General features: G+C 45.0%; 2 protein-coding genes across 7 annotated transcripts in view; one reads left to right on the forward strand and one right to left on the reverse strand.

Annotated features, from left to right (window-relative positions):
* SPG21 (SPG21 abhydrolase domain containing, maspardin) overlaps positions 1-4,371 on the reverse strand; it is a 339,779-nt gene extending 335,408 nt beyond the window's left edge. The window contains exons 1-2 of one of the 5 annotated variants that reach the window (XM_085644559.1): positions 4,324-4,366; positions 4,078-4,193 (exon numbers count right to left, since the gene is read on the reverse strand). The gene's annotated coding sequence lies outside the window, so the exon portion shown is untranslated. Of the gene's footprint in view, positions 1-4,041 lie in introns of all 5 variants that reach the window. The other 4 variants (XM_085644558.1, XM_085644560.1, XM_085644561.1 and 1 more) reach the window with 4 other exon arrangements.
* Positions 4,372-4,860: 489 nt separating this feature from the next.
* Positions 4,861-15,507, forward strand: part of CLPX (caseinolytic mitochondrial matrix peptidase chaperone subunit X) — a 550,543-nt gene continuing 539,896 nt past the window's right edge. The window contains exon 1 of one of the 2 annotated variants that reach the window (XM_085644564.1): positions 4,861-5,112. In XM_085644564.1, coding sequence (XP_085500690.1) covers positions 5,046-5,112 — 67 coding nt within the window. In that variant the 5' untranslated portion in view covers positions 4,861-5,045. The remainder of the gene's footprint in view (positions 5,113-15,507) is intronic. The other variant, XM_085644563.1, reaches the window with a different exon arrangement.

Raw genomic sequence — 15,507 nt, forward strand, 5'->3', positions numbered from 1 at the left:
CGTGGTACAGGGGAATCATTTTCATTACTTAGTAACAAAAAAAATAAAATGAGGCCGTGGAGAGTGGGTGGACTAAGAAATACAGGAGATGAAAGCAATGCTGGTGTTGTAACAGAATAAAAACGGCTCTGAAACACGGTCCACTTAAATGATCAGTCTGTTAAAGTGTTAACATCAACACCCTGGTCACAATTAAGTTCCAGAGCAATGTGTGCGGTTAGTTTGAATGAAATAGACATAAAATGAAACATCGGAACAAAAAAAACACACTCCAGCAAAGTGTAACTCAACACCAGGCATCAGATGACTGCCTTGAGCGAACTAAATGGTTTTACAAGAAGGGGAAAACAAAAGTCCTGCCCTCTCCCCCACCTCAGCTCTAATACATACCATATATTCCGCACAGTCACCGGCTCCGCCTGGAGTCCCTTCACCCCTGCCTGCTGCAGCCAAGGAGACACTTCGGGTGAAAGTCTGTCGAGAGACGGGGAAGTGGACCTGCTGGAGGCCACTGCAGAGCTCTGAGTATTTCATGTACCAGGGCACCACACCCACCGCATGCACACGGGCCATCTGCAGCCGAGAGAGCACACTGCCTTTACAACTCCCGCAGAGCCATTCCAGCGCAAAACCAGGACAGGGTGAGGAGAGGTGAGCAGACCAGAGCAACAACCGGACGAAGGGGGAGCGGACGAGCACACGACTGCCTTTCTCCGAGGCAGAGCAGAAATGCCTCGGAGAAAGGCAGCGGCAATTTCGGATTCGGGGGCGTGTTTGTCTTTTCTCTCCTCCAGCCATTGGCTAGAGGAGATAAAGAGACTTTCTGCAAAAAACACGCCCCCCGATCCGAAAAGGACGGGGCCTAATCAGAGTGACTGACCTCTTCTCCAGTGGCTGGCCAGCATTTACGAGGCAAGCCAATGGAGAACAGGGGAGAAGAGGGGCTGGTTCAAGCCCCTCTTCTCCAAGTCATTAAATCTCCGACTTCCGGTTCTGCCTTTCGGCAGACCGGTAGTCCTCGACCTAAAAATGATGGCCTCCTTGGTGGCACAATTCAATCTGCAGGGCTGGAATATTGTTCCATCCCTGGACAATTGGATCCTCCATGCTCAAAGGAGAAGGTGATGAAGGGATGCAGTGTAATGAAAGGCTGTCTACAACGTCACAGTGTAATGATCACTCTGGAAAAATACAGGCTAGATCCTTCCCTGGACAGTATTTATCGGAGCACGTTTCAGGATGGACATTGGCATGGTCTTTCTGCTGTAGAAGAGAGCGGCAAGATTAGGAGTGATGCTTATCTCTGTTATCCTGAGCAACAGCGCAAGCACGATTGCAGCTGAAGGTACAGGACACATATAGTCTTGTATACTCTAGTACATGGACAAAAATTCATATGAGCCCACTCTTGTCACACATACCGAAATACTAGGAACCTTCTTCAATAAAGAATAATTAGGAGTTTCCAGTACCAAATATGATCAAAAGACAACTACAATGGAGGCTAAAGCCAGAGTCTTTGAGCAAGGGTTTCACTTATAGTCCACTCGAGAGAAAATAAACACAACAGATACCAGCTCCAGAGGATGGGCACAACGGTGTTTATCAATAAGACTCAGGAAAGGTGATCAATAAGACTCAGGAAATGTGATCAATAAGACTCAGGAAAGGTGGTCAACAAAGGCCAGCCTCAGGTCATAACATTGAAGAGAATTATCTGAAATTGTTCAGGTGCTGATAGATTTCAAGGACATCGAACATCATCATGTGATTATCCAGTAGGTGGATGAGTGGGGTACAGGCAGAGAATCATTTCCGTTTCACTGAAGGGAATTTATCTCATGTAGAGAGAGAATGTACTGGCAGACAAACTGAGCAGAGTCTTTATGTCATCCCAGACTCGGTCTCTCACTACTCAGGTTTTTGCCCAAGTATGCCAGAGATACAGGAAACCCTTCAAACTACTGTTTGCTTCCTGTGAAGACACTCAAGAAGCAATATCCAGAGTAATGAGGAGCAAGTGCTCTTTCTACACCTTCGCCTCGTCAGCTTTTATATCAATTCCCATCTACTCCACACATCCCTTGTCTACTCATAAGGGTTTAGAGGGTAACAGCAGAGGTGAGAGTGGTAATCTCATTTTGGCCCCAACGCTCTTGATTTCTTCTTCAAAATACTATGGACTTTCTTCCCCATTAGAGATTTATGTTGCCTCCACATCCTCTCAGGTTACGTGGTTGCCTTGCACTGCAGAAGTTAGCCAAGTCTGTTTGGAGATTAAGAGGATCGGGCTTCAAAGGAGAGTGGTACCAGAAAACTTATCAGAAATCATCAAGGTTTCCAGAGACCCCTCCACTTTGAAGTCCTACTCCAAACACTAGAGAAATTTTCAGGATGGTGTTTTTCTAGATCCCCATCTCCAGTAGAATGTGAAATTCCCTTCACCCTACAGTTCCTGCTAAGCGGGTTCCAAAAACAGTTTGCTTTGACTATTTTAAGAGCTCAGTGGGCAGCCATTAGAGAGTTTAGAGAGCCATGGGGTACTTCTAGCAAGGATTTGATTTAGTGGTCAGACTACTGGAAAATGTAGCTACTTCGAGGCCTAGACCTACAGCTCCACTGTGGAATCTGCCGCAAGTCATGACAGCCTTGCAGGGTGTGCTTTTTAAGCCATTAATAGCCAATGATCTAAAATGTTTATCACTAAAGGTGCATTTTAGAGGCCATTGCTTTGGCTACATGGATTGACGAATTTAGAGCCTTAATATGTAAACCACCATTTCTGAAAATCCTCGAACCTGGGGTTTTGTTTAGACATAATCAAGCTTGTCTTCCCAAGGTAGATTTGAAGATGCACAGGGAGCAAGAAATCTTATTGCCTGTGTTTTTCCACCTCCTTTTTCTAAGGAGGAGGAACAGATGCTATTTACCTTCAGTGCTGTGAGGGGTATGGGAAATCAAAGTAAGCTGTAAAGGTTGGTGGTGTTAACTAGGATCTAAAGCTTTCTAACCTTACTTTGAGTTGCTGTATTACGACACCTATTGTGCTGGCATATTCTCTGTCTAATGTACCCTTACCTGAAGGAATACAGTAAATGTCCACTAGAGGGGTGGCAACCTCTTGGGATGATGCACAAGGGCCCCCTTTGTCTCAAACTGTTAGAACAGCAATTGAGCTTCATTAAGCACTACCAAAATTTGTATACAGCAAAGGAAAAATCTTTTGGGGTAAAATGTGTTAAATGCATTGTTTGCCACATAAATTTAAGACGTCTTTTGTGCACGAATTAAAAAAAAGACTAAGCATGACTAGTGTGCGGTTACACGTGTTTTGAGATAGGTTGGTCGTGAAGGCCAGTTTAGTTTGGGTAATCCTCAAAAATAATTCGATTTACTGATAAATAACTTGGCATTTATGTGCAAAGATGATCTCTCAACCATTAAGTACACGAATGAGGAAGAAGAACAAGAAGGTTATGCTCCTTGTATATAGTGTATTGCCCCCCCTCAAATGTTTTCAGCAATTTCATGTTAAAAATTTAAACAAATTAGAGAATGACAAAAGCAACAGGTGCGTTATAACTTTTTATGTCTCTTTATAAAACAATATAATGCATAAAAGGTAGCGTCTCATATACGCAACGAATTGTTCCACTCACAAAAAAAGAGTCACTTAAAGAGAAATATCACAGAGAAGCATTGCAAGTGTGACATGTCATATAGAAGCATACTGAACACTGACTTGGCAATCATGATTCTCTTTGAATAACTGTTCTCAGAGCGACTTAAGCTTCCGATGCTACTGCCAATTTGTCATGTGCTCTCAGCGTTATTAAATGTATAAACCTTTGGCGCTCTCAAAAGCCAACCGATTAATTTAAATAGTTCCATGTATTCTACCTTCAGAGATTTAGTTAATGCTTCACTTCAGAGGTAGCTAACCCAGTTTGTAAACATCCTTTCCCCGTTTCAGTTTTCATTTCCCCATTAACACCATTTATTACACCTGTCGCCCGGTTTCACAGTAACACGAATATTTACCGTATCAAAAAGGAGGTTCCAGGACACAAGCCTTACCTCCCACCTCCTGACACCGAAGCTAATAGCCGGATTGCCTTCTTTTGGCAGTTTTGCGTTCTCCTCCAAAAGCTTCCCCTTCACCATGTATAGGACTCCAACCAATTAGCAAGGCACTGCGGAGCAATCAGAAAGATAGCTAATACGGATTGCCAAACGAAGAGGCGTTACTAAGAGGACATGCGTAACACAAAAACTGCAATTGGTTAGAAAATATGACTCCCATGAGCGAGACAGGCTTAATACCCGGAAGAAAAATTCTTCACGATCCGGAAGTGATAGTCCAGATGTTCCGTACATAGTTCCCCGGTCCCTGTTTATGTGCATGGACTGCGGGGAGGGGGCGGAATGTTTTGACTGCTGCGGAAACCAAAGGAGGACTACATTACACAAGTTCTTCAATACAAAACAAAAGCGGCGGCCATTTGAGAATGATATTATTGAGCAGGCTTCGTAACCGCCACTCGAAGGAAATTCAAATGTAAAACAACGTGTCGGACATACTATTAGTGTCATAGATATTTATCATGCACGAGTTTGTAAAACTGTGAAAATGGGGTCCATATTTAAAGTGTAGAAATTAAAAATGAAACTAACGTCATAAACTAAATAGTGAAATGATCTGGACAGTAGTAATGACCCATTTTAATTAGTGACATTTCTGTCCCCATACCCTTAACATACAGATGAATATAAATTATTTCAAGGTGGCTACCACGCTTCACCAAGGTACAATAAAGCCGCATTTCTCTTCACCCCTGGTTTGCTATGGCCTTGACGCACGGGCCTCTTTCGTGCGTCCTGATGGTGGAGTGACGTAGGGCCTGACGCCATACAGCTGACAGGCCAGGTCTGTTGCTCCTGGGCTGGCTCAAGGGACAGCGGAGGGGAACTGCGCGTCACTACGGGTGGCCAGGAGAGAACTACCTGGGGGTCGACGTTACGCAACTGCGAGGCCCTAGTGGGTCATGGCCTCCTGTCGGGGCTCGAGTGCGGCCCGTATCCTCCGCTCTTCACTTGTCCCAACGCAGAGAGGTGATGTGGGCATCTAGGGACACGAGTCCCGTAATATATTTATTATGTTTTATTATACAAATAGCGCTGCCAACCTACGGAGGACCTCCTAGGAGTTTGCATGTGTAGAGGGAGGGCTGGTAGGGCAATAATGCTAAGGGCTCAGGTAGAGTTTATGCCAGTCTAATGTTTTCGAAGGAAGACAAGTGTTAAGGAGTGCCTAGAATACCTATGCAAATTGTTGAAGGAAGTCACTGCCTGAATCTAAATTGCGAAAAGCAAGAGCTCTTCGCTTCGAACTGATACTATAGTAATTATATGTCGTACTTGACAAAACTTTAAATGTTATCATGAGGGCCGCGAACTGGAACAGAAAACGGGCGCAGGCACCGAAGTAAAAGTGACCCCATTAACTAATCCGATAGCAACAAAAAAAACGCTCCCACATTTGCATGATATGGGAGACTGCATGCATTTGTGCTTGTCACAGGAAATGGTCGTGTTAACATATGTTATTCAGCGCCAAGATACCTCCTGAGTGAACGTGCGCCCAAATACGCATGTTATGTCAATATCGGGGAAATCGACAGTACAAACCGACCCTCCAGACCATAATACAGTACCCCAAACAGCCCACACATTGACCTATCAGACCAGTTCCTCAGTCACTGCATGATTGCCTTCTAGTCCAGGCCAACCCAAATTATGGTGTGTGACACACACTTCACTCTACGATATCTACTCCACTCTTTGCTACCACACTCTACGCCACTCCACAACACTACTCCAAGCCACCTCCCTCTGACACTTTAAATCTCTGCACCCTACATTACGCTACTCTGCGCTGTTCTACTCCAAACATTAAAGCTGTATTACGTGGAAATACATTACATTAATCAAACGGGCTGAAAGATAGGCCTAGGTCTTTCCAAAACTAATATAATTACTACAGTGTATATTAATTATTTCCATATTAGGGAATGATTTAAATTCCAAGACAGATTGGCCCAGAACTATGCAGTGGGGGCTCAAGTGACTCCCTAGCCTTCCCTTTACGTTAGTGACGTTGAAGGTAAAGCATTTGTTTTTCAGCAGACATGGAGGATTATCACAAAAGATACATGCTAGATTAGGTGAGAGACCTGCAAAAGCAGCAGCAACCAACAGAGAGCACAGATTCCAAAAGATAAGAAGAGGAGACAGAACAATGGTCACACACAGTTGGGGTGGATAATATATATGCAGTCAGAAGCACCAAAGGCTGAACCGCAGCTGTACACTGATTGCTTAAACACAGCAATTACGATCAAACTCTACTTTTAAGTTGAATCCTGCCAGAGAGCACAGCTGACTGGTTGCAAAGACATATTGGGGACATGCAAAAAAACTTCCCTAGAAATGTATTACACCCATTGCTTACCATTGGCTTGGTATTTGCTTGCTTTCTATTTACTGGCTTTATTTGTTTTAAGCTTTCCAGCATCTTTGTCCAACCCGTGGAGCATAGCCTGTTTGCCACCTCTCTAACGGTCTCGTATTCTTCTACAAATGCTCGCTTACTTTTTCTTTTTCGTGAGGCACTCAAGGAGAGTGCATGTGTTTTCAGATGTCTCCTGTATGCTAGTTCACAGCAGTAAACGTATTTCTTTGGAAAGGTTTCCTGTCTTGTGTCTTTTTGCTTGCCTAATTCTACACATCTCTGCCAGCACATCACTCTTGCATGCCTGTAAAGAGCTATGTTCTGTCTGCAAGCTTGTTTATTTTAGACTGTGTTATTCATTGATAGCTTAACTTAAACATTTCTCTCTCAATTTCAGGCCCATGCCATAGATAGGTATTGGAAGTAGGCGAGTGGGGGTTGCTGAAGCACCCCCTAAAAATAGCCATACTGAAGTTGAGAAGCGAATAAGCAATACATAGTCCTTTTAAAATGTGTTTTTATCTTGTCACATTTGCTGTGCAAAGACACAGGTCAAATGTTGGGCTCCGTCTTCCAGGGAGCTTGGTGAATACTTATTTCTCTGACTGCAAAGTGAGAGGATTTATGTGACTATCTTGCTGTGGATGTTAAAGTAATGACTTTAGGATGTTATTTTTTATAGCACACACAAACATTTAAACATTTAAATGCAAGTAAATTAACTGTAAAAATATTTCAGACTATATCACAATAAGGAAAGCCTAAATTAAGCACATTTTATTTGTAACTCTGAAGTGTGGTGAAAACAAATATTTTAGTAGGATCAAAACAAATCAGTACACCAGGTGATGCCAATTGCCACACATTGTTTGCTGTATAGTTTTATCAGTAAAACTGTATGTCTGCAAATGTAATGGTCATTTCTCCTAAAAATGTATTGTCTGTAGTAGCAGTGCGCTACCACACCATGTATACTCCACTCTACGCCGCTCTACACCCCTCCACTCTATGCCGCTCTACACCCCTCCACTCTATGCCGCTCCATTCCACTTCACTTTACAACACTCTACTCCATTGTACGATATCTACTCCACCCTACGATATCTACTTCGCTATGCCACTCTATGCCACTCCACAACACTACTCCACTCTAAGCCATTTCACTCTGGCACGCCACTCCACTCTGATACTCTTATGCCACTCCACTCTGCTCTATTGTACTTCAGTTTACAACACTCTACTCCACTCTGTGCCACATAATGCCACTGCAATGTATGCTACTCCACAACACTTCACTCGGCTCCACTCCATGTCACTTTACACCACTCTGCGTGGCTCCACTCTACACACAAATGATGGACAGGATGCGGAACAAATTAAACCTTCACACTTAGTCAAGAGATCTGGGTTAAAACCATGCTTGTTTCTGGTCCAGAGGGGACCTGGCCTAGCATTTCGGGCAAGACTGTTCCCATTGGGAGCAGGGTCTAGAAGATTGATTAAAAAATGGCTGGGTCTAAACTGGAATGGCATGTAAAAAAAACAATGAATTTAACCCAAATCTGTAAATGTGGGTGAATGCTTGATTTGTTTGGCAGTACATCCATCATCTGTTATTTTTGCATTTGTCGCCCTATGTGGGAAGGGTATGCCCAGATGTGGGTCTCGTGCTCGCTATGCCACCAGATTCAAGCTAGTCTGGCTGATATGGGGTGATACTCTGAAACCGGTCCCAGGATTCTTGTTTCTGGTTCAGGGAGGACCTGGCTTGGCTGTTCGGGCTAGACTGTTCCCATGGGAGCCGGGTCAAGACTGATTTGCTTATTGCTGGGTCTAAACTGGAATGGCGTGGTGTGAAAAAAAACCAATGGATTTAACCCAGATCTGTGACTGGGGGTGAATGTTCGATTTGTTCTGCATTCCATCCATCATCTGTTCTTTTTACACTCTGACACTGCAACACACTTGTGCCGCTCCAGTCTATGCTGCTCCAGTCTGTGATGCTCCATTCTGTCACACTTCTCTAGGATATCTACTCCAGTCTAAACCTCTCCACAACACTGCCACTCCACTCTACAACACTAATCCACTCTACAATACTCTGCGCCACTCCACTCTATTCCAGTCTACAACACTTTACACCACTCCACTCTAGCCCTTTCTGCTCCACTATGACACTCTATGCCACTCTGGTACTCTGATCTACTCCACAACACTCTCTTCTACTCTATGCCACTTCACTTTACGACACTCTACTCCATTCCAGTCTCCAACAACCTCCTCCACTCTGTGCCACTCCACTCTTTGAAATTCCGCTCTATGACATTCAAGTCCACGCCACCCCATTCTACAACACTTACTCCATGACAGTCTACCTAACTCCACTATACGTGGGGGCAGGGTTTCTTGTTTTGAGGGGGCCCCCACACCCTCTAATCCATTCCATTGCATGCTTTGCAGAAAGCGTGCAATGGCACAGACTAAGAAATAGTTAAACGCTCAGGAAAGCCACTGTGCTTTACCGAGCAGGCCCCTGCAGTGAAGGTGGCGCCCAACCATTCAGGGGGGCCCCCGCTGTTCCCATTCTGCAGGGGGAGGGCATTGTTTTATGTTACACCACTGTTTACACCAATCCACTCTAAAACACTCTATTCCATTCCACTCCTATCTACAGCCCTTCACTCTATGCCACTTTACTCCTACTCCCCTCTGTGCCGCTCCCCTCTGTGCCGCTCCCCTCTGTGCCGCTCCCCTCTGTGCCGCTCCCCTCTACGACACTAACTTTAAGCTATATTGAACAGCAGCCACAATGGTGTACAACAGGGCTAAAACACATTGGCAAAGCCAGTAGTTCTCCTGCTTATGCAAGACTTGTTGGCTTTGCAAATGCTTGTTAACATTCAAAGAATTGAACTAACTTAAAGCTATACATAAGAGCTGGCTAAAAAGGAAAAACAGTTTGTGACCTGGAAAAATAGACTGCTTAAGCTATACTGGGATTCAGTCATTAGAGATGCATTAAAGCAGCAAAACAAGAAGTATTTAATACAGTAGAGTGTGGAGTTTACAACTATATGGAAATTAAATGCAGCAACGTGGAATAGGTAGGTTGGGGGAGGTGGTGCTTGAATTGCAAAATAATGCTTACACTAATATCAGAGACTTGCAGTTAAAAAAAGTCACGTCTAATATCTGAGACGACACTTGCCAAATTGAAAGAGTCCCGAACTATGCCACTCACATCATATTTAGCTTAAGAGGTAATAATCAAATTGCACCTGCATTCGGGTAAATCAATTGGATCTTCGTTAAAGAGAGAATTGAATGCAAGTCCATTTCCATCATCCACAACTCACTTCAGTCACTCCCCAAGTACCTAACCAAACACTTTTGGTCATAAACCTCCATTGCAAGATTTGCCTTCTGGAACCTGCTGGCTGTCTACTCGCATAGCCTCAGTGTTTGACAGATCACTTCATGTGAATTGATGCGCTCTATGGAATGCCCCATCGCTTCTCAGCTGCCCTCCTTCTCCGCAGCTCCTATCTCAAGGCAAGTTCTAACTGTGCTCCTGAAAAGTGTCCCATTCCTCAGGCCTCACTGTCACTCCCTTAGGTTTGGAATTCTTTGTTGTAGGAGCAAGCACAGATCATACTGCGCTTGTCCAGGCCAAACCATTGTTGCTCGGCACGTGACAATAAGCTGACTGTCTTTGCGAGCACCGTTAGACTGACTCTGTGCAGGCCTCGAAAAATCATATAAATGTCACTGGACCTGCAGGTCTAGTGAATTAAATAATCTACTTGACCTATTTGTAATGCTCTTGACCAGAAACTGGTATCAAATGATGTGAACGAGAGCAACTATTTTAATTCCTTGAGTCGCCATTTTCTTGATTAGCACATATGAGAGCACCTTCAAATGTGCGAGTTCAGCATGTCTGCTGTACAAAAACTCTTGTTTGATTTAATAGACTAAACTTTATTCCATATATAATACAAATCTAGCCACAGGATACACATGACCTGACTTACCTCTTAGTTCATTAACAGCATTGTCATCAGGGCGGGGGCAGGAATTTTTTTCAAATTGTGTTTTAAAACGATCACTTTTAATAAATACCTAATTAAAGTATGAAGTGGTAGCACACTGTCATTTGTAATCAGTAGATTTTACCTTGAAATGGCCACAACATTTCCCACTGACATGCGGTTTTAATGATAAAACTATATAGTATGCAGACAGTAATGTTTGGAAATGGAGTTTCTGCAAACGTGTCATTTGCATATCACAAAGTAAAGGTTTCTGGTTTGTTTTGCTCCTATTTAACTCTTTGTTTGCATCACACTTTTTAATTACAAAAAAATTGCTTTTATAATTCCTGATCTATTTTGAAATATTTGTAATAATAAACAGGCTATTTATTTAAATGTTATGTGTTAGAGAAAAATAACTGACTTTTTAAGTCAGCTTACTTGACAAAAACCTCTAGCGCTGGTAAGAGAGAGAAATAAACTCAATTTTCCAAGCAGCAGTTAATAACAAGCATTTGCAATGCAATAGGTCTTGCATTTATAAGAGTTTGAGCTATTGGCATTGTAAAATTACAATGCCTTTTATTTATGTTTTGGTTTTAAAACAAATAAAAGGCATTGTCATTTACAATGTCAGTAGCATAAACTCGCATAAAAGCAGTGTGTGGCGTGCAGCAGTGTGTGGCGTGCAGCAGTGTGTGGCGTGCAGCAGTGTGTGGCGTGCAGCAGTGTTTCATGTAGCAGAGTGAGGCATGCAGCACTGTGTGGCGTGCAGTGTCGTGCGGCGTGCAGCAGTGTCGTGCAGCATGCAGCAGTGAGTAATGCAGCAGTGTGTGGCGTGCAGCAGTGTGTGGCGTGCAGCAGTGTGTGGCGTGCAGCAGTGTGTGGCGTGCAGCAGTGTTCCGTGTAGCATTGTGCGGCGTGCAGCAGTGTGCGGCGTGCAGCAGTGTGTAATGCAGCAGTGTGCGCAGCGGCAGTGTGCGGCGTGCAGCAGTGTAATGCAGCAGTGTGCGCAGCGGCAGTGTGCGGTGTGCAGCAGTGTGTGGCGTGCAGCAGTGTTTCGTGTAGCAGTGTTAGCCGTGCAGCACTGTGGCGTGCAGCACTGTGGCGTGCAGCACTGTGGCGTGCAGCACTGTGGCGTGCAGCAGTGTGCGGCGTGCAGCAGTGTGCGGCGTGCAGCAGTGTGCGGCGTGCAGCAGTGTGCGGCGTGCAGCAGTGTCGTGCAGCATGCAGCAGTGAGTAATGCAGCAGTGAGTAATGCAGCAGTGAGTAATGCAGCAGTGTGTGGCGTGCAGCAGTGTGTGGCGTGCAGCAGTGTGTGGCGTGCAGCAGTGTGAAATGCGGCAGTGTGCGGCGTGCGGTAGTGTGCGGCGTGCGGTAGTGTGCGGCAGTGTTTCGTGCAGCACTGTGCGGCATGCAGCAGTGTGCGGCGTGCAGCAGTGTCGTGCAGCATGCAGCAGTGAGTAATGCAGCAGTGTGCAGCAGTGTGCGGCGTGCAGCAGTGTGCGGCGTGCAGCAGTGTCGTGCAGCATGCAGCAGTGAGTAATGCAGCAGTGTGCAGCAGTGTGCGACGTGCAGCAGTGTGCGACGTGCAGCAGTGTGCGGCGTGCAGCAGTGTTTCGTGTAACAGTGTGAGGCATGCAGCACTGTGGCGTGCAGCAGTGTGCGGCGTGCAGCAGTGTGCGGCGTGCAGCAGTGTCGTGCAGCATGCAGCAGTGAATAATGCAGCAGCGTGCAGCAGTGTGTGGCGTGCAGCAGTGTGTGGCGTGCAGCAGTGTGTGGCGTGCAGCAGTGTCGTGCAGCATGCATCAGTGAGTAATGCAGCAGTGTGCAGCAGTGTGTGGCGTGCAGCAGTGTGTGGCGTGCAGCAGTGTGTGGCGTGCAGCAGTGTGTGGCGTGCAGCAGTGTGTGGCGTGCAGCATGCAGCAGTGAGTAATGCAGCAGTGTGTGGCGTGCGGCGTGCAGCAGTGTGCGGCGTGCAGCAGTGTGCGGCGTGCAGCAGTGTGCGGCGTGCAGCAGTGTGCGGCGTGCAGCAGTGTGCGGCGTGCAGCAGTGTGCGGCGTGCAGCAGTGTGTGGCGTGCGGCAGTGTGCAGTGTGCGGCGTGTGGCAGTGTGCGGCGTGGTTTGTAAACAACAAGAAAAGCGGACATCAAAGGAAGGGTGGGAGGGAACGAGCATATCGGGTGTGAGTTATAACGAAAGTTAATTGTTGTAAGAGGGAATGCAGGAAGTGAGGCCAAGCACGCGCTGGCGAAAGCAGTCTGCTGCTTTCAAGTCCGATGCCAGATGCCAGCTTCACGTTTGAATGCCTCACATGCACTGGCCATAAACCGCATTCCTAAGGTCTTGTGCCCCTTACTAAATCTCTCTGAATGCGTGAGGCGGGGCACGCGCAGGAAGTAGCTGGTGGCAAATGGAATGCGCGTGGTTGTGCGCGTAACCGCCACCCGATCCGCCTGGGAAGCCTTTGGGAGCATTTTCGGAAGCCCCTACATAAGTCTCGCTGAGCGATCGCTTACGCGATAGCCAGGCGAGACCTAAAAAGGAGAACTGACATTTGACCTTTTTCCTTGAATAGACAGCAAATATGTCGAGATGAAACAAGATTTAATGGCGTCTTTATTGCTCATTCACTTTCTGCATGATCGGAATACCTGCTCATTTCCAGCCTAAATTCACTTGCCAGCTGGGACTAGTAGTTTCTAAAAATAGTTTGACCTGATCAAATTTTACTTCCAATTATGAGTGGATTTTTCGAGCCCTGCTGTGCACATCAACATAAGGCTGCAGCAGCCTTTTGGGATGTACACCAGTTGTTAAGCCAGCCAAAGCTAGGAACCCAGTATATACCAAGTCATAACCAATCTTGTCACCAAGTGGCACGGCCATAGGCCCATAAGTCAACTGTGAATTGTTCGCCTTTCCTATCTGAATCTAGCCCCTTCCTTGGGACTCACAGCACTTAAATCTTGCAGGGTGGACTACTGTCCTTTATCACTTTGCAATAAACTTTGCACACACAGATATCATAAGGTATTTGTTACATATTGGGGGACCATTAGTAACATAACACATTTTTGGGTGTTTCTTTCCAGAACCACCTGCTCTAAATCAGTCACTTTTAAAAGACCTAGCTAGGCTAGCTGAGTAAAGTGCTAGTCTGGTATGATTAATATGACAAACTGTGCTTGAATTCCAATACCTTTATCACCTCCAGGAGTAAGCTTTGACTGTTCGCTATTGCCATCTTTGGAGAGACAAGTTTCTAAAAGGAATAACTCTTATCTAAATGAAAAAGTTAGTTCTAAAACAACAAACTCAAAATACTGTATCCTCTAGAGAAGCTGCTAATTAAGCACCTATTGCCCGTACCCAAATAAAAGGTCTCATAATATACCTCTACTTTTTCCCTTTTACAGAACAATATTGTGGGACATTCGAAAAAAAGGTAGCAAAGAGATGCTAGATGTTTTGAGCCTGGTGAAGGTTTTTTTGAGCAGAGAAACAACCACAGCTTTTTTGGTTTTTAAATTTTTAGAACTTATGACGAGGCAAGCAAGATATTGCAAAGGGAGTTCAGGGCAGGAGCTATGATGTTTAGCTCTTCGGTCAGGACCTGTGCAAGAAAGGATCCCAGTGCGAGTGAAATTTAATAGAAAGGTCAAGGGGAGTAATAGAGTAGACAGAGAGCAGGCTAAGAATCAGATCAGAAGACACATTGAGGATATGAAGGATGTTGCATTCATCTAAAAAAAGAGACGATGTTTTTTCACTTTTTACATGGAAAATAAAGAGGGAATTGCAAACTTTGGTGAAGGCCCCATGGACTTGGCAGCACACATTGGTTCGATTACATTTTTACCTGTTCTCCAGCCTCTTAGTTTATTTTGCTGATAATACCTGATCACATCCACCTATCTCCTCCATGCTCTACTTTTCACCTAATCGCTCATCCTATTACCTACCCATGCTGGTTCAGCCCCCTCTTATATCCACTTCAGTCCTGAATTATCTCCTCTTAACCTCTCATCTCTCCCCAAGCATCTTACCTTTTCACTCGGATTCTGCCACTTCTATATCCATCTTTCCTCTCAAAGCGCTATTCCTTTCCTGACATCTTCCCACCCAGTCTCATATCTTGTCTTGGCTCAACTTTATTTTTGCTTGTTCTGTCCTCGTTTAATCAACCTCTACCTTTATCCAGGTTCTGCAGCCTTTTTATCTACCTCTTCCTTCCATACGCAACTCCTTACCGTTCTTCTGCCCATAGTCTTTTAACTTGTTTCAGTTGTTCTCCTCCTTTACATCCATCTTCCCCCTTCCACCCTCCTACTCTCTGAATGGTTTTTACATTTTTGCATGGATTCTGCTCCTCAAATTTAATCTACATGCTATTGTAGATGGGCAAGCCACAGAAAACTTGAGCCAGAGGTCTAGCTCTCTTCAGCTGAAGTTCTTATTGCAACCTTAAGCAAAAAATGAGATGAGCTTTCACAGGAGACAATGTGGCAACAGCTGCCCACCAGGCATCATGGGGCGTCGGGCTTGAATCCCAGCCTTGGCTCTGCGTCCTGTGATCCAGGCAAAACTGTATTCTGACAAAAAAAAAACCCACCATAGTCTGTTGTAAAGCACTCTTAAGTCCATGGCCAAAGTTCGTGCTATGTAAAACTGTCAAAAATACAATGTGGACCCTGTCTGTCACCCAGATTCTAGTCTCATCCTCCAAGAATTAAGAATTGCATAGTGAAAAACTGGAAAATCTAGAATCAATCTCGGCTTTCCTGCTTGACCAAAATGTGTGATCCTAGGCAAATAATTTATTTCACTAACCTCCATTTTGTTCATAATCACAGATCAGATCACATTCAAATCGATGGAGTCATGGTGTGTGCTGTGCAACACCTCTTGTGTTAGATGTAATAGGCTATAACGTTGCTCCATGTTTATATAGGATACACA

Source organism: Triturus cristatus, chromosome 3_1, assembly GCF_964204655.1.
Source record: "Triturus cristatus chromosome 3_1, aTriCri1.1, whole genome shotgun sequence".
Lineage (NCBI taxonomy): Eukaryota > Metazoa > Chordata > Amphibia > Caudata > Salamandridae > Triturus > Triturus cristatus.